This window comes from Pipistrellus hanaki (genome assembly GCF_964339955.1).
Source record: "Pipistrellus hanaki genome assembly, chromosome: 3".
Taxonomy (NCBI): domain Eukaryota; kingdom Metazoa; phylum Chordata; class Mammalia; order Chiroptera; family Vespertilionidae; genus Pipistrellus; species Pipistrellus hanaki.
In genome coordinates this window covers 184,740,420-184,759,077 of record NC_140505.1, presented here as the reverse complement: position 1 = coordinate 184,759,077, position 18,658 = coordinate 184,740,420, and the positions used below count along the sequence as shown (strand labels likewise).

At 51.8% G+C, this 18,658-nt stretch overlaps 1 protein-coding gene across 2 annotated transcripts; it reads left to right on the top strand.

The window, feature by feature from the left end:
- The first annotated feature begins 8,969 nt into the window (after positions 1-8,969).
- DNAL4 (dynein axonemal light chain 4) lies at positions 8,970-18,356 on the top strand. Of its 2 annotated transcripts, none has more exons than XM_084876883.1 (4): positions 8,970-9,089; positions 14,827-15,023; positions 15,873-15,956; positions 17,283-18,356. In XM_084876883.1, exons 2-4 carry the CDS (start codon positions 14,955-14,957, stop codon positions 17,445-17,447), a joined length of 318 nt encoding a protein of 105 aa, XP_084733009.1. In that variant the 5' UTR covers positions 8,970-9,089; positions 14,827-14,954; the 3' UTR covers positions 17,448-18,356. The 2 variants fall into 2 exon arrangements, with proteins under 2 accessions (XP_084733009.1, XP_084733010.1); XM_084876884.1 differs by lacking the exon at positions 8,970-9,089 and adding an exon at positions 9,318-9,438.
- Positions 18,357-18,658: the final 302 nt, after the last annotated feature.

Below are 18,658 nucleotides of genomic sequence, written 5' to 3'. Positions count from 1 at the left end.
TGTACCTGCCCACGGCTGCCTCTCAGACATGGCTGGAAACTTTTGCGGGAACTTGAGGGTCTGCTGAATCAAGTGATGAAGGCTTAGATCTTGATGTGTTGAGTTAATATAGCATTGGGGTGTTGATCTGTGAGTGCCTTGGGTGGGGCCTGGATGAGGCTGGTTGACCTATTTGAAAATGTCTTTTGTGTGAAGTGTATCATTGGGCATGTGGAGGTATTATTGATATGAGAAAATGCTAAGTAACAGATTTACTATCTGAAAAGGGATTTACTATCGGGGAAAGGGAGGGAGGAAGAGACTGAACATAAACTGTGCACCTATGGATAGGACAATGGGGGATGGGGAGGGGGCAGAGGGTGGGGTGGGAACCTGGTGGAGGGGGGAAGAAATGAGGAACCTTTGTAATAATATGAACAATAAAGATTGATTTAAAAAAAATAAATAAATAAAGTAATCACTGAAAGGATTATAAAAGAATATGTTATTAAAAGCTACTACAGGAAAAAATATAGAATAATATTCACATCTCACCACTGCCATAAAAAAAAAAATATAGATGAAGAAGAAGAAGAAGAAAAATAATTCAAAAGAAGGCCCAAAAAAAGAAATAAAAAGGAACACAGGAAGGGTGGGATAAAAAATTTTAAAAAGTAAGTTAATTGACTTAAACCTAAATTTAATGTAAGTGGATATTTACATTAAATATAGTAAGATAGCCAAAACCGGTTTGGCTCAATGGATAGAGCGTCGGCTTGGGGACTGAAGGGTCCCAGGTTCGATTCCGGTCGGGGGCATGTACCTTGGTTGCGGGCATATCCCCAGCGGGGGGTGTGCAGGAGGCGGCTGATCGATGACTCTCTCTCATCGATGTTTCTATCTCTCTATCTCTCTCCCTTCCTCTCTGTACAAAATCAATAAAATAAAATTAAAATTAAAAAATATATAGTAAGATAGATGTGCCGCACCAGCACAGCCAAGGGTGAGCCTGAGGAGGGGCGGTGAAGGATTGAAGAAAAGACAGACAAGAGAATACAGCTGGGGCTCCGTGGATCTCCCATGCCTGGATGAGGACACAAAAGACCCAGCCAGCAAGCTTTATTGTATAGTCTGATTAAAATAAGGGTAGATTAACTGTATACAAATGTTCTTGTTTTGGCAACACTTGCTGCACCTCCCACAGCCCATTAGCTACAAGGTCAGGCTTAATTATGCTAGGAGAGCTCTGCCCTACAGGCTGGGACTCTTTGTGGCCTCAGGTCAGCCTGAAGCTTGACTCTATAGCCGCTCCCTATAGATAGCATTCTAATTAAAATACTAATGTTGAAACCTGGTGAAGGAGAGCAATGGAGGGGGGAAAAAATGAGGAACATTTGTAATAATATGATCAATAAAGATTTATTAAAAAGAAAAAAAAGAAAATTTCAAGAAAACAAACCAAAAATAATAATAAAATAAAATAAAATACTAATGTTGTCAACTGGATTTTAAAATAATTATACAGTATAGAGCCAAGCTGGTTTGGCTCAGTGGATAGAGCATCGGCCTGTTGACTAAAGCAGTGTTTTTCAACCTTTTTTGGGCAAAGGCACACTTGTTTCATGAAAAAAATCACGAGGCACACCACCATTAGAAAATGTTAAAAAATTTAACTCTGTGCCTATATTGACTATATATAAAGTAATTCTCTTGAATAGGAATCAAATAAACACAAAGAAAGTATTTTATAATTACTTTATTATGAAATATTAAGTAAACAAAATAGTGAAAAATTATAAAATTCTTGTCTTGTCTGCACCTACGGCACATCAGGCAACATCTCGCGGCAAACTAGTGTGCCGCGGAACAGCGGTTGAAAAACGCTGGACTAAAGGGTCGTAGGTTGGATTCCAAACAAGGGCATATGCCTGGAGGCAGCCAATCAATGATTCACTCTCATCACTGATATTTCTATCTCTCTCTCCTCCTTTCCTCTCTGAAATCAATAAAAATATATATTTTTTAAAATGAAAAACAACACTTCCCCTCCATTTATAAAAAATAAAATAACTATATAAAAAGGTGAAATTAAAAGGATACAAAAATATGTACTATGCAAACACTAACTCAAAAGAAGCTGATGTAGCTATATTTAGTTTACAGTAGACTTCAAGACAAGAAGCATTGTCAGAGTTAAAGGGACATAAGCGTTAGGGTTAGGGTGATAAAAGTCAATTTCTTAGGCTATAACAATTATAAATGTGTGTACATGTATTAACACAGCTTCATAATATGTAAAGTAAAAACTGCCAGAACCAAAAGGAAAAATTGACAAACCCACAATTGTAGCGGTGTATTTTTTTTCAAGGTGGGCTTTTATATATATATTAGAGCCCAGTGCATGGAATTCGTGCACAGGTAGGGTGCCTAGTGGCTGCCTGCTGCCAGCTGCCAGCTGTGGCCTTCTTTCCCACAGTTGCCCAGCTGGCATCGCCCACTAGTCAAACTACTGGTCAAGGGGACAATTTGCATATTAGGCTTTTATTGTATTACTAGAGGCCCGGTGCACGAAATTTGTGCATGGGAGGAGTGTGTGTCTCTCTCAGCCCAGCCTGCACCCTCTCCAATCTGGGGCCCCTCGAGGGATGTCCGATGCCTTGCTAGCCTGATCAATACCTAAGTGCTCCCCTGCCTGCCTGATTGCCCCTAACTGCCCTCCCCTACTGGCCTGGTCACTCCTAATTGTCCTTCCCTGAAGGCCTGGTCGCCCCTAACTGTCTTCCCCTGCCAGCTCAGTCACCCCCAACTGCCATCCCCTGCAGGCCTGCTTGCCCACAACTGCCCTCCCCTGGTGGCCATCTTGTGTCCACATAAGGGCAGCCATCTTGTGTGTTCGAGTGATAATCAATTTGCATATTACCTTTTTATTATATAGGGTGTGTGTTTGTGTGTTTGTGTGTGTGTGTGTGTGTGTGTGTGTGTGTGTGTTTCACCCCAGAGAGAACGGGAGAGGGAGAGCTAGAAATATTAATGAAGAAAATAATATATTTGGCTGCCCGTGCATGCCCCCTACTGGAGATCCAGCCTGCAGCCCGGGAATGTGTCCTGACCACGGGAATGGAAATGTGTTCTCCAGGTTCGTAAATCCACTCTCAACCTCTGAGCTATACTGGCCAGGCTGCAGTGGAGTATTTTTTTAAACACATCTTTCTCAGTAACTTATAGGGTGTTAACATAAAACATCCAAACCTATGAAGAATTTTTGTGAGTTTATTTGAAGCAAACTGTCAACAACTGCCGGCAATCAGAATCTCAACGGATTGTGATAATGCTCCAGAGAATGGTGGTTTTTTTCATCTATTTTTTTAAAACATTTTTTAAATTGATTTCAGAGAGGAAGGGTGAGGGAGAGAGATAGAAACATCAAAGATGAGAGAGAATCATTGATTGGCTACCTCCTGCCTTCCCCCTACTGGGGATCTAGCCCACAACCCGGGAATATGCCCTTGACTGGAATAGAACCCAGGACCCTTCAGTCCACAGGCTGACACTCTATCCACTGAGCCAAACCAGCTAGGGCTGGATCTATTTTTATACGTTGCAATCAAAGAAGGGGACAGAGGTAGGTTACATGAAATCCAATGGTGATAGATAAGAGAGGTGGGAGAAAGCAAAGCGGGGAAACCTCTGGGATTGGACGAAGAGTAAAATGATAGACACATACTTCTTTCACTCAGTTGGGTACAGGATAGCCAACAGTCCACAGTGGATATGATAACAATAACAATGAAGGAGTTTGTGGTGTCTGTCCTGGCGCCCAGGCACATTAGGTTGTGCCCCAAGGGGTCCAGAAAAAGGAAAGTTAGCCAAGACCGGTTTGGCTCAACGGATAGAGCATCGGCTTGGGGACTGAAGGGTCCCGGGTTCGATTCCGGTCAAGGGCATGTACCTTGGTTGCGGGCATATCCCCAGTAGGGGGTGTGCAAGAGGCAGCTGATCGATGACTCTCTCTCATCGATGTTTCTAACTCTCTCTCTCCCTTTCTCTCTGTAAAAAATCAATAAAATATATTTTTTTAAAAATTGGTTTGGCAGAAAAAGGAAAATTGCAAGTTACTATTTCAAGGATATGTTATCATAGATTAAAAAAAAAAAGACTGGCTCAGTTAAGGTAAAGGTTGACCTTGTCAGTGAAGGTATTGGCCTAGGACATGACTGCCCACCATCACTGCTTTTAGTTAGTTTCATTTCAGACCATCCTTTGTGGTGACTGAGGTCTCTGAGTTTGCAGGACCGCCATGCAGGCCTCCCCTGAGCTTGTCAGGTTAGCATCTGGCCCCTTTTATCCACAAGAAATAGAAGGTAAAAAACTCAGTATGAATATAGAAAATTTGAAAATAATGATTCACAAACTTGACCTAACAAAGCAATTACAGAATAGACATTCTTTTCAACTAAGTGAAAAATTTCACCCAAACTCACCATGGTAGGTTGAATAATGGCCCCCCAAAGACGTCTACATCCTGATCCTCAGAACCTGTCACTATGTTTTGTCACATGGCCAAGGGAAATAAGGTTACAGGAGGAATTTGAAAGTACAAATTGGTAGCTATAAAATAGTCACAGGATGTCAAGCACAGCATGGGGAATAGAGTCAATAGTATTGAAATAGCTGCGCATGGTGCCAGGTGGGTAATGGAAATATCAGGGGATCACTTAACAAGTGATATAAATGTCTAACCACTGTGCCGTACTAAAACTAGTACAACATTGAATGACAACTGTAATTGGACATTTTCTAAAAATTAAGTATGAAAAAAAAAGATTGCTAATCAGATAACCATGAGATAAGAGGATTAATCTGGGTAATCTGGATGAATCCAAAGCAGTCCACAGCCTGGTTGAAGAAGTGGCATTAGAAGAAATTTAAGTTTACTGTTGATATTTGGCTCTGTGGACTAATGAGTTTGCCGACCACTGCCCTAGATCATCAAGACGGAACTTAGCCCTTGGGACACCTCGATTTTAGCCCACTGACACCCATTTCAGACTTCTGACTGCAGAGATGTAAGATAATAAAGTTAGGTTGTTCCAAGTCACTGTTTTTGTAATCTCTGTTACTTGCAGCTGATCCAATTGCCATCTGATTCCAGAGAGTCCACTGGAGGCAATTTTAAACATCTAGAGCAGCCTGGCCATTGTGGCTTCGTGGTTCAGCGTCGACCTATGAACCAGGAGATTCCTGGTCACACATACCCAGGTTGCAGGCTCCCTCCCCAGTAGGAGAAGCGCCTGAAGGGGTGTAGCAGGAATGTAGCCTGTCTTGGGGACTGACAAGAGTGGAGTCTGACGTAGGGTAGGACCCTATGCACCTCATTCATCCACTCATACATTCCTTCATGAAACATTAACCAAGCACCTGTTCTCTGCTGGGTCCTGCGTGGCACTCAGGAATGTAGGGATAAATAGGACAAGGTCCTCGCTCCCAAGGAGTTCACAGGGGAAAGAGAGAGAATTAAACTCAATTACAGTTTGGAGAAGGGCAGAGTCAAGAACACGCACCAGATGAGCTGGAGCTCAGAGACTCTTCTGGTTGCAAGGAATCTCAAAGTGCACAAGCTTTGACCAAAAGTGCATGGGCTCATATAGCCCGAAGGACAGAACGGCAGAGGGAGGATATGGGCAGAGAGGATGCGTGAGCAAAGGCAGGCAGTGAAATACAGCATGGGGCCTATGGAGAGCCATGAGAGTTGCCATAAAGAAACCAAACAAACAAACAAACAAACAAAAACGGGAAGCAGCAAGGAGACAAAGCCCCCCACAGGCTGCACATGGGGTCCTTGAATACCAGGCAACAGCATCAGATGTCCCCTGAGAGGCAATGAGAACTGTGGAGGGAGGGAAGGAGTAGTCTGAGAGGAAGGCAGTGAGGAATTTGGGTTTTAGAAGGATCACGTGGTCTGTGGCACAGAAGATGGGCAAGACTGCAATCCGGGAGTCCCGTTAGGCGGTTATTGCGATAATGCGGATGGAATGCAGGCTCTGTGCATGTGCAGAGTGCCATGGACGTGACCAGAGGAGCTGTAATCAGGACAAAGTCAGAATTAAGAGCCAGAGTGGGCAGGCTGGTGATTGGCTGGAGGTGGGTGATGAGGGGGAAAGTGTGAAGAATGAGAGTCCCTGGTTTCTGGTGGAGGCAACTGGGTGGGTGGTGGAGCCATTTACTGAGGTGGGAAGTGCAGATTGGAGGGAGATGATCGATTCTGGTGGAGACAGATGGAGTTAGAAGGATCTGTGGGATATTCTGGTGCAGGTGACCAGGGGGCAGTTGGCTATTTAGGTTTGGAGCTCCAGTGAGAAACCTCATACGGAAAGAGAAGTACAGGAATTATCAAAGTCTAGAACATTGACAGTAGAGCCATGGATGTGATCCTCAAGGGGACTATACGTAAGGCAGCAATTCTCAACAAGATATGCACAGGGTGGCATAACTCCCGGAGAGAGCATTTGTAATCACCATAGAGGCTTTCCCGAAGTCCATATCCAACTCTCAATTCCAGTAAATACCCAGCAAGTGTGACCAAGGGAAATTCTCACTGAGGAGGTGGCTTAGATGGAAAGAAATCTGAGACCACTGATGAGAAACAAAGAGGGCCAAGGTGGGCACAGAATGCAGAGGAAGAAAAGCACAAGAAAGTGGGTAAGGAAGAGGCTCAAGGAAATCCAGGAGAGTTAGAGGTGCCCCAGCGTTAGGATAGAGCAGTGATTCTCCATTGTGATTAGGCACAGGGTGCTGGTGGAAAACATAGATTCCTGCCCCTCACCATCCTAAAGCATTGAAGGCGCAGAATTTCAACAAGATGGGTGTGGCTGAAACCGGTTTGGTTCAGTGGATAGAGCATCAGCTTGAGGACTGAAAGGTCCCAGGTTCGATTCCGGTCAAGGGCATGTACCTTGGTGGGGGGAGTGCAGGAGGCAGCTGATCGATGTTTCTCTCTCAGCAATGTTTCTAGCTCTCTATCCCTCTCTCCTTCTCTCTGTAAAAAAATCGATAAAATATATTTTAAAATAACAACAAGAAGAAGATGGGTCTGGTGAACAGGCTGTGCCAGCAGAAAGGAGGGTCCAGGAAGATAAAGACTAGATGGTTCTATCAGCTCCTGCTCTTCAGGAGGTCGCCGGTAACCATGGAAGAGAGAGTTTTGGTGGCATCGTGGGAGTGGAAGCCAGATTGCCGTGGGATGAAAAGTGAATGGGAGGTGAGAAAAAGAAGACAGCAAACGTGGACCCCTTTTAGAGAAATTTGGGTGAGAGGCGGAGGCATGAGCTTCATCCCCCTCAAGGGCCAGCTCCCATCTCCTGGAGAAAGTTGGCAAAGAGACTTCGGGAAATGTGGAGGCTGAGCCAGACATTTCAGGACCCGCAGAAGGCACCAGGGAGGCCAGGTGGGAATCGGCAAGGGCCTTGCACACCTCAGGCTACCACATCTCCAAGCTAAACCTGTCTCCTGCCTACCGCTCCAAGTCCAGTCCACTATCTTCACCACAGAGTGATCTTTCCACAACCCGACTTTGACAACATGGCTGCCGGCCTTGAAACCCTCCAACAGTACTTTCCCCACCTCTCACCTCACCCCGGGGAACACCTACACCCCTGGCACTCAAAACCCTCGGACTTTTGTGGTCCCTTGCTTCACTCTGCATCTTCACCCCCACCCTCTTCACCCTCACCTCCCACTTGTACCACATTCACCCTTCACGCAGGCCCACCCAGTTCCCTGGTGTGTGTTCTCCACCCTCCTTAGCCCACTGGCCATGTACAGACTCAGTCAACTCAAGCACCACCTCTTCTGAGAGCTAGTTAACTCCCTCCTGGGAGAGAACCAGCACCCTGCCCACACCTCTGCCAGAGCACAGGCAGAAGGAATGATTCTGTGCCCGTTTTGGTGGCACAGCTGTCCCCTCGCTGGACTGTGCCTTCTCTGGAACCAAGGTCCTCATCTTATTCCTCTTTACATCACCAGAACCTGGCCAGGGCTGAGTTCCCAGTAGGTGCCAATGAATGTGAAGTGCCCACCACAAGGAGGTCAATGTTTACATGATCGCGTATCCCCTTGAACCTTTGATCCACCAATCAAATAATTGAACATGCAGGTTCTTGTTCCTTCCATAGTTGCATTAATATTTTCAGATTAACTTTCCCTCCTAAGGGGGAAAAAGGCATGGTCTGGGCAGCTGTGTCTTTAAATAGTTGTACCATGTGCCCTGTGGAGGAGGACTGGCAGCTGTAGGAGGGTGTGCTCCAGTGGAAAGAGCCCTTGGGTTCATTCTTTCCTTGATTCCTTTTTAAAAAATATATTTTATTGATTTTTTTTACAGAGAGGCAGGGAGAGGGGCAGAGTCAGAAACATCGATGAGAGAGAAACATCGATCAGCCGCCTCCTGCACACCTCCCACTGGGGATGTGCCCACAACCCAGGTACATGCCCTTGACCGGAATTGAACCTTTCAGTCCGCAGGCCGACACTCTATCCACTGAGCCAAACCAGTTAGGGCTTTCCTTCATTCTTTCCTCTAACAAGTTATTAGCCTCTCTGCACCTTAGTTCAGGTGGGGTTATGAATCCTATAATCTGAAAGAATTGTGAATACATATCAGGAGAGAGATCATTGCAAATAGTAGCAATTATTGGGCTTTGGAGATCCTACTAAACTTCAACTAAAGTAACACCTCAGTGTCACGACGCCAACAAATCGCATTCGTTATTTCAAATGACTAGAAGAAACTCCCAAGGCAATACTGCTCTTAAAAGTTTGTTTCTCTAAAAGAGAACTCCTGAACGTCCCTGCCTCCTCAGGCCCGCTGAAGACGACTATACGCTAAGCCCCGCCTCCCTGGGCGATAAGCCACGCCCCTTTCGTTCAAGCCTCCGCGTGAAGGGTCCTTCAACATTGAAGGACACTTTTATCCACCAATAAGAAGTAAATGTGGTGTCCACGTCCGGTGAGGGGCGGGACTTCCTTGCTGTTGCTAAGACACACTTGTTTTGCTCCCTGACAACCCTGGCGGGGGCGCGCTAGCTGCGGCCGGGCTGCAGCCCCCGCGGGAGCAGGTGAGGCCCGGGGGCCGGGCGGGCAGCCGGGTTGGGAGGGCCGGCCCGAAGGGGAGCCGGGAAGCACCGCGGGGCGGGCGGGGCCTCGCCCACCGCGGAGGCCCCACCTCAGTCTCCTCCCTGCTGGTCCTCAGCCTCAGGACCTCCCAACCCCCATCCTCCCACTTAGCAGACTTGGGAGCGTGGTGGTGACAGATGCGCTGCCGCGATTCTGCAGACCGCTTACCCCCACCCCCACCCCCGCACCCCAACTCCTCCATCAATGCCCCGTCACCCTTCGCGCTCCTCCAGACTCCCTGACCGAACCCGCTCCCACAACTTTGGACACCCCCCTCGCCCCACACCAGGTGTGATTCCCCCCTCTGGCGGCTGGGCCTGTGGTCGCCAGAGTCTTGGCCTGTTCCTCTTGACTTGGACAGTAGGCAACGTGCTGGGACTCCTGGCTGGTTATTCCCCTCTTTGGGCCTCAGTTTCCCCATCTGTAAAGGAGAAGTTGGGCCGAATGATCTCTAAGGCCTCTTGGACTCTGATGTTCTAGGATGTGATTCTTGGACCCACAGCAGGCTTCCCTGAGGACGTGCTTCCCGTTGGAGGAATCGGGTGTAGTTCAAAGAACTCACAAACCTGGTGTGGATTCCCAGCAAGTTACGTAATCTCCCAGGGCTCCCTCGTAGAACATCAGGATACACAGAGCATCTCCTTTGGGAATTGTGAGGGTAATATGAAGTATAACGAGTCCAGTCCAGTCTCTGTATTTGTTACTTTCCTTCCTTTGTCTCTTCCCCACATTTTCCCCCTCGGAAGTGCCACCAGCTCCCTTAGTGTGAGCTGTCTTTTCTCCATTTGACCCCCAAATCCAGATCTCCAGCTCCGTTCTTTCTCCTGGGTTTCCATGGTTAGCCACACTTTGGGGTGGCGAGGTGTGTGTGTGTGTGTGTGTGTGTGTGTGTGTTAGAGATGGATGTGTTGATTGATGTGATTGATGGTTGGATTCAATGGCTTCTCTTCTGCCCCTGGTGATCCATGATTCGGTGATTACCTGCTCTTGGCGGAGACACCTCCATTTGCACATCTCACCAGCTCAGTCGCTTTAAAATCAGACTGGCAGCTCCCTATTCACCGGTCATACCTGACTTCCCTGTGTGTCTCAGTGGCATCACCAACCTCCTGGGGCATCACCCATCGCTGGGCCATGCCCATCCCACTCTGGCAGTTGTCCTGTGGCCTTGATTCTGCCTCAGCGGGATCTCACATCCCTTCCCTTCTGAAGTCGCCACCCTGGTTCACATTTTGATGTCTGTCACCTGGGCCATGGCTGTAGCTTCCTAAACGTCCCTTCTTCTGGTCCTTCTTCCCGTGAACTCCATTGTATGAACGAGAATAGTTGCCCAAAACCACAGCCAACCCCCAAGAGACGTCCAAAGGGCTGCTCATTCCGCACCAAAGACATCCCCCCTTGGTAAGCCCGGGTTTGGGGGCCCTTCTGCACTTCCACACCCTCACCCCCTTTCCCCAGCCTTCTTTCTCCCTTCTCTTCGCAGCTTCTGTCCTCCAGCCACACTGGCCTGTTGGACTCTCACAGAAAACGTCTGGAGCTTTCTGCTTTGACGTCACCGTGTTTGTTCCCCTCTCTTTCCGGAAGCTCTTGTCCACCTGTTTTTTTTAGGCTCTGACTCAAAGGCCGCCCCTGCCCTCAAGTTTTTCTTGCCGTCCTCTCCCCGGCCATCCGGAATTCTCCTCTTTCCTCTCTCTCGGCTTCTGTCTTGTGGCACTTATGCTCTCTGCCCTGAGCCACCGTTAGTTCCTTGTGTTTGTGTGTTGGTCTCTCGGGTTGTAAGCTTGAAAACAGGGACTGTCTCTTGCTTAAAGTGGAGTCGTTGGAAAAGCATAAGCCTGAGGTCATATATACTTGATCGAATCCTAGCTCCTCTACGAGTTAGCCAAGTGGAATGTCACTTTCCTCTTCTCAGCCTGCACGGTCATCAGAAGTAGGGATAACAGCGCCTGTCTGACAGTGGGGGGCGGGGGGTTCTGAGACCCTGTACGCAGGGCACCCATCCTGTTGCCTTGCTTAGGGCCAGTACTCAGTAAGTGTTACGGATTGAATTTGATACGTCCTCTCCCTTCCCAGGGGGCAAATGAAATACGATTTAATTACAATTTAGATATTTTTTGTTGTTGTGCCGTGTGCTAGACCCTGGACTTGGTGCTCTGGGGCATCTAGAATAAAGTCCTTCAGCCCCTGGTGACGGTCTGGACTCCCGAGGCACTGCTAAGTCATGACTGGCTGAGAGATGTCACCAGTAATGAGCTACTGTCAATGGCATTTTAGCCCAGCCGGGGTAGCTCTGTGGTTGAGCGTTGACCTACGAACCAGGAGGTCCCGGTTCAATTCCCGGTCAAGGCAGCTGATCAGTGATTCTCATCATTGATGTTTCTATCTCTCTCTCTCCCTCTCCCTTCCTCTCTGAAGTTAATAAAAAAATGTTTTTAAAAAATTGTTTTAAATAAGTGGTTCAGCCTTTTGGCTAAGATGAAGCATAGGTACCTGCTCTCACCAGTTCATCATCTGATATGTCCTCTCTTCGAGTACAATGTATTTTCTTAAAGTGCTCACTTTTGCTTCTTTTTATGACAATGTCATTCTTAGTCTTTTATGTTCAACTCTGTTCTCTTGGGTGGGGAAGGGGAGGTGGGGGCTGGGTAACCCACTGTCTCTGGTGAGTAGGCCGCTATTCTGGGCAGAACCAGTTGTTGCGGCGGTCGTGACTTTGGGTTGTACCCTGCATCTTGACCAGAATGTTTGTGATTTCATCCCAATCTGTGCCACGTGAGTCCGTGTTGTTTATTACATCATGTTACACATAAAGAACGTGTCTTGATGAAGCACGCAGAGGGCCCTGGGCTGAGGAGGAGCAGAAAGGGCAGGAAAGAGCAAGGCTGCCTCCGGCCTGGTGCGGGCCCTGGGAGGGGCCAGCTTTGGTCCCCAGCAGGTTCAAGTGCGCCGGCCCTGGGCGCACTTACATTATTAACGGGCTCTTAGGTCTGACGGGACTGTCTGGCCTGAAGCTGACAGGTACACACGCGTTGGCATGGACGATGGATGAGGCCATTAAAACCTCCAGTTCTATTTTTGGGGGCGTCCTTTCACAGGGCTTTGAATCGTGTCTGAATGACGGGAACTGTACTCGAACGGTGCAGCATCACAGAAAATTCTCCTGCCTTTCTCTCCTTGGAAGCACCATCTGTAACTTGCTTTTCCTTCTTGAACTCTCATCCCTTTTGTACCTGTGGTGGTTATGAAAGCTGTTTGCCGTCATGTTCTTTAGTAAACGTGGTTGAATCATGTTGGCAAAGTCCTGGCTACGGTCACGCCGGTAGGAAGAGCCGTGGAGGGTACCATTCAGAGCTTTAGCGTTTCTGAGTGCGCACGCATGTCCTGGGCGCCTGCGCAGCCTTCTGAAGCTCCGCTGGGATTTGCTGTTTCACAGAGGAGCAGACTGGGTCCCAAGGCTGTAAAGCAGGGCAGAGGGAGGAAGTTATTGCAGTTACAGAAATGCTGTTCCAGCCCAAACTCCGCCTCCTGGTCCCGCACCTTCTCTGCTCTGCAGGATGATGGCACCTCCCTCCTCCCCGACCCCCAACTCCCAATGGCTTGTCCCCGTTGTTCTTGAAGAACGGGCTTTGTGACCCTTCCCAAGTCTGTCTCATCGGGATCCGGATGCCAAAGGGTCCAAGTTGTCACCCTGCCCGCCCGCAGGACAGGCGTGTGCACAGTGGCCTCCAATGCCCTTCCCGGCCCGCCATGCTGGCACTCTAGCCCAAGGATGAATTGAATCAAACCGAAATATTTAGGTGGAAGATACGTTAGCAGCTGCTTCAGCATTTTGAGAAATCTCGGGAGGTAAACTAGCCTTAAAGCCCTTATCCTCTGAGCATCAGTGTCGCCGCCCCCTGCGTCACCCCTTGGTAGCTGGAGGAGGAAGCGACGAAGTGGCCGGTAATAAAGGAGAGGGGCCGGATGGAATTGGCGATGGGCCGAAGGTGAATGAGCAAAGACAGAGGGATTCACTGGATTTTGTGACAGAAGAAGCACGAGCCGAAAGTACAATGAGTTGTGCTTGCTAACTTGCCAACCTTTCTGTAGAGCCAAACAAAACTACGAATATCTGAATGGTACTAGTGCCCACGATTGGTAAGAGGAGCCATCTGTCCACTGAGGAATCAGAAAATGCCAGTGTGGTGGGATGCTGGAACTGGTGCCAGGCGGGGGAAGCTGAGCAAGTGGAATGGCGCTGAGGGCGTCTGAAGCATGGGGTGGGGGTCGGGGGAGGGGGGGGGAGCTCAGTAGGAAGGCGCACGTTAAGCTCAGCGCTCGGCCAAACCAGGGCAAGTTAGCGTCCGAACAGCAGACACGGAGAGGGAAGATCCGGCGTGTACCTCCCACTGGAACCCGGGAGCCACGCACTAGAGTCCGTGTTGTGGGTGCCTGCTGCATGCCAGTGCTGAGAGGCCTGACGGAGGGTCAGGAGTGCCCACACCAGAGCGGCCCAGACCCGCTGGCGGTGCCCTCGGGCCCTCCGGTCAGCTGCGCAGCGGCCCGGGCCTCTGCTGGTGCAGGACCGGACTCCCGGGGAGTCGCAGCACTTTGAACCTGGAAACCTGTTAAATGGCACCGTCCTTACCTGTTCGCTACCACGCTAGGCACCTGGGGTTCCGTGGCCATGCCATGGACATAACTTCGCTCGGAAATGTCTGAAATGCTGGAGTAACGTGTCTGTGCTCTATTTGTTTGAAGTGCATGTTAAAAAGGGTTTAACAACATGAGCACAGCCAGAAAAGGGCACTGATTTATAGTAGCACTTCTTCTGAGTTAAAAAAAAATTTTTTTTAAAAAGTCTTTGAATTCTCGGATAAATATAAAGAGAAACACCGGATGTCCAGCAATGCCCCTGCCATTTAGGACCCAGGCCCGTCTCTTTAGGAAAAGCCCATCTGTGATTAGATAACTGGATGCGTAAAGGAAAAAACCTACGCCTGTGTCTTCGGCTTTATAGCTTCCCGGGAGCCAGGGGGAGGCAGGACAGTGCACGGGTGCCCACCCTGTGCCTGGCACTGTGCTCGTTGCTTACGGACGCCGTCTCATTTGGTTCTCACGAGAGGGACGCTGACCGCCCTCGTGTAGCTGAGGAGGCGTCTGAGGCCACGGCCAGACGGGGTGTGCAGCAGAAGCAGCACTGACGCCCAGGCCTCCCACCCCTGGGCCTGCCGGCCCGGACACGGGGTGAGCGGGGAGAGAGCCTGGCGTGCCGAGAGGACATGGCACCGGTGGCCATTCCTTCCGCAGGCCGGGGGCCCACGGAGGAGGCCTCGCTTTCCCAGAAGCCCCGGGTTGCCGGTCGTGACTGATGCCGTCCCGTCCCGTCTGCTGAGAAGCGGGACCGCGTGCGCCGTGGGCATGCAGGCTCTGCTTTCACTGCGGCTCCCTCGCCACCGCGGCCTGGCCCGCCGCAGTGTTTGTCTTGATAACGGCGGCGTGGGCTGTGCGCCGTACATGCGCTCCTCACCAGGGCCCGGCGTCTCGTGTTGACTCATCGCCCGCCGGCAGACTTGCTGGCCATTTGGCAACGGATGCGGAGGAGTGAGGACGGGAGGTGTCGGGTTGTCACTGAGACATTGCTAATTGGCGACGTGTGGTTTTGAAGCCAACTCTCCCCCGTTTCCCTGTTTCCCGCAGCACCCCCAGGAGGACGTCTTCTGCTCCCGGCAAGCTGGCAGGCCGCGTCCTGAGCCTCCTGGGAGTGTCCTCACTGCCCGTCCCGGCACCTGAGCCCCCCTCGCCTCCGGGGGTCCCGGTGAAGGATCATGGGAGAAGCAGAAGGGAAGAAAGATGAGGCTGATTATAAACGCCTGCAGACCTTCCCTCTGGTCAGGGTAAGCCAGGGAGGGAGGCGAGAGGCAGTGGGGAAGGTGAGAGGGCTTTGCTGGCTAAGAACCAGAGGTTTAGAAGTCAGTCGTCATTCGTTCACTCATTCATTCATTCATTCATTCAACAAGTATCTATTTGGGCCACCCTGCACCTCCTGGGCTGTTCTAGGCTGTGGATGTAGTTGTGAACCAGACAGACGAAGGCTGGCCCACAGACAGGAAAGGTTTCAACAACAGTGTCCGTTCCTGAGTGAGGGGAGAGGAGGATTATGGGGAAAGGCGAGCTGTATTTTTGACACTGGAGTGAGGTTGTCAAGTAGGCAGTTGGATGTAGGAGTCTGGAGCCCAAAGAGAGATTAAAACTGGGGAATAAGTTGTGGGACCCCTCCCCTGATATAAGATAAGTAAATCCTCGGAACAGGCTGGGGCCCTGGGAAGAAGAGAGTGAGAGGAGGAAAGGGTAGAACCAAGCCCGGGGGTGCCCCGAGCACCGGGACTGGGAGGGGATCCCGCCAAGTGGGCTGAGAAGCGCAGCCGAGAGGCAGGGAGAAACCAGGAGCCGCGAGGCCTCGCTGTCTCCAGTGAGGGCAGCGGTGTCCGAGGGAGGCAGCCCGTGAACCGTTTTCTGAGCCGCATTCACTCCTGCCTGGCGGCCGCCTCCCAATCTGTTGGCTGCAGGTGGTGTGACAAGGCTTCCAGAAGGCAGAGGGCCTGGGCCTCGGAGCCCCCAGCCCAGCTGTGCGCCCATCAGGAGCTGCCAGGGCACTCGCCCAGTGTCCGTGCCTAACCCTGGGACAGAGGCCAGCCCCCAGGCCCCTGCTGAGCCTCTCTGTCTGTCCCCCGCCCTGTCTCTAGCACTCGGACATGCCAGAGGAGATGCGAGTGGAGACCATGGAGCTGTGTGTCACGGCCTGTGAGAAATTCTCCAACAACAATGAGGTACTGCTGTGGTGCAGGCGCCCTCCTGCCTCCGGTGGCCCCTGGTGCATCAAGCACCCTGTCGGCACAGCCAGCCCGGAGGGTCCTGCGGGCCAGGCCAGAGCTTCGGCAGCCTGGGGAAGGTGGTGAGGGCGAGGCTGGGGCTGTCTGTGGGCACTTTCTGGCAGTCACACCAGCCCTCGAGGGAGGAAAGCCAGAGGGGTCCCGGTGACGCCCCTGCCCCTGCCCTGTCTCAGGGGGGCTGCTGGACAGGGCACCTCCCCTTGGCTCCATGCTGGGGGGAACAGGCCGCCAGGCATTCATTCGCATTTCCATTCATCCATTCGGAGATTTAGACCCATCTCCGTGCCAGACACTGTCCAGGCCAGTGGTCGGCAAACTCATTAGTTAACAGAGCCAAATATCAGCAGTACACAATTGAAATTTCTTTTGAGAGCCAAATTTTTTAAACTTAAACTTCTTCTAACGCCACTTCTTCGAAATAGGCTCGCCGTGGTATTTTGTGGAAGAGCCACACTCAAGGGGCCAAAGAGCCGCATGTGGCTCGCGAGCCGCAGTTTGCCGACCACAGGTCTAGGGCATCCACACTGGATTGTTGTTATCAGTCGCTACTGGTGCTGAGAGAGAAGTCGGTGTCATGGCAGCCGGCGGGGAGGCGGACCCTGGCCAATGAGGACCAGGGCTCTGGCCGGCCAGCCCCACGCCGAAAGCTCACCTCCAACCCTTCCAGCTCTTTCACCTTCACCTTGGAGAAGCCATTCCTCTTCTCTGAGCCGTTTCTAGTCTAGAACTGGGCAGTGGGGAGGACCTGTGCCCTGAGGGCTCACATGGCACCTGGCACCGCGGTGGGTGCTGCTGGTGCCGGCAGATGCCCACGCCTGGGCCTCGTCCCCCAGAGCCTGGGCCTCGCCCTCCCTAGGCCCCTTCCTGAGAGTGAGCACAGAGGAGGGGCCATGCGTGGCTGAGGGATGCAGTCCAACTCCTCTTCCGGGAGCCGTGTACCCTTTAGGGAACAGCCTTTGTCCCGCGGGGGGTAACCCAATGCCTGGCAGTGACGACAGCCCTCGGCGCTCTGGGCTGTGACTCACAGCGCTGAGAACAGCCTGGTGCTGACCCAGAAACAGCTGCCGGGACTCTGTGTCCAGCCTGAGACCTGCTCTGCCCCCTCGGCCACCTTCCTGACGGGGAGGGTGACCTGGTGGGAGGGGCCTCCTGGCACCATGCTGGTTCCCGGGCAGGACAGCAGGACCAGGAGGCAGGCCTTCTCCTCCCTCTGCCGACGCTGCGCTGTCCCTCGCACCCCCTAACGCGCGCCCCTTGTTGCAGAGTGCCGCCAAGATGATCAAAGAGACGATGGACAAGAAGTTCGGCTCCTCCTGGCACGTGGTGATCGGCGAGGGCTTCGGGTTCGAGATCACGCACGAGGTGAAGAACCTCCTGTACCTGTACTTCGGGGGGACGCTGGCCGTGTGCGTCTGGAAGTGCTCCTGACCCTGCCCCTCCCCCGTCCCGCCTCCGGACGGGGCGCAGCCCCAGGCAGGGCCGAGCTTTCTGAGGGCGAGCCGGCTCTGTCCGTTGTCCGTGTCCCCGTGTCCTGAGCCAGGCCTCGTGTGTGAACTTAGCGCCATCCCTGTCCCCAGGCTCCCAGCCCTCACTCTGAGGCCCGGGGTGTGAGGGCAGCAGCCGTGGCCTCCGTGCAGGAGGCCCGGCCATGTCACAGGTGGGAGCGGGGCGGGGGGGGGGGGCCTTCTCCCTCGGGGACATGCCAGCCCCACATCTCCCGGGCTCCCCCCTGGCATCCCGAGCCCTATGTCTTCCACCCATGGCCGCTGGCACATGGCCCCTGCTCTTGTCGTTACGTATGCAAATGGCCCCAGGAAGGAGCCTCCCTTCCAGGGCCACCGGCAGCTTCTCTCCTCGTCCTCCTCCTCCAGGGGAGTGGGACTCCCCAGAAACCCCTTCCCCCCTCCCCCGAGCTGACCCCCGGATGAGTGACCACTGCATCTCATGCAGCCCCAGTTACGGCCTGCTGACCAAGCAGCCTTCCCCGTCCCCCACCCCCACCCCCAGCCTCCCCCCAGCCACCAAGCTTCGTCAACCCTTTCCACTCCCCCGGCTGCAGCTGGGAGCCCGTGGGAGGGTGTGGGTTTCTGAGTGTCACTGAGCCTCCGGGCGGCTGGGCCAGGAGTGCCCTCCCCGAGGCCGTCTCAGCAGGGAACCTGGCCTGCCAGTTACTCTCATCAGGGACCGCATGCTGATTTGTACTTCTCTCTGCTGGGTTTTCTAGATTCTTTTTGAGTGTGGGGAGAGTGTTTTAGTAGAAGGATGAATCCTATTTTACATAGCGGTCTTATTTATACAAATGTCTTGGTTTTTACAATTAAAATGGCCAAAAACAGACTCCATCTGCAGCCTCTCGAGGTTGGGGGAGACGTGGTCAGGATCCTCAGTGTGGTGTGTCCCAGGCACCGAGGGGCGTCTGGCCAGACAGAAGGCCGTGGAGCCCTGAGCCCAGGCACAGCCCCTGGCCCTGGGCCGGCCCTGCTCCGTCCCTCTTGTGTTTGAGCCGAGTACAGTTGGATGGGGCCATGGAGACACTGACTGGGTCGTCTTGGTGGCCAGTCTGAGCTCCTATCAAGATGTTTCAGTGTCACATGATTTAATTCAGTTCAAAGATGTTTGTCCCACAGCCATCGAGTGCC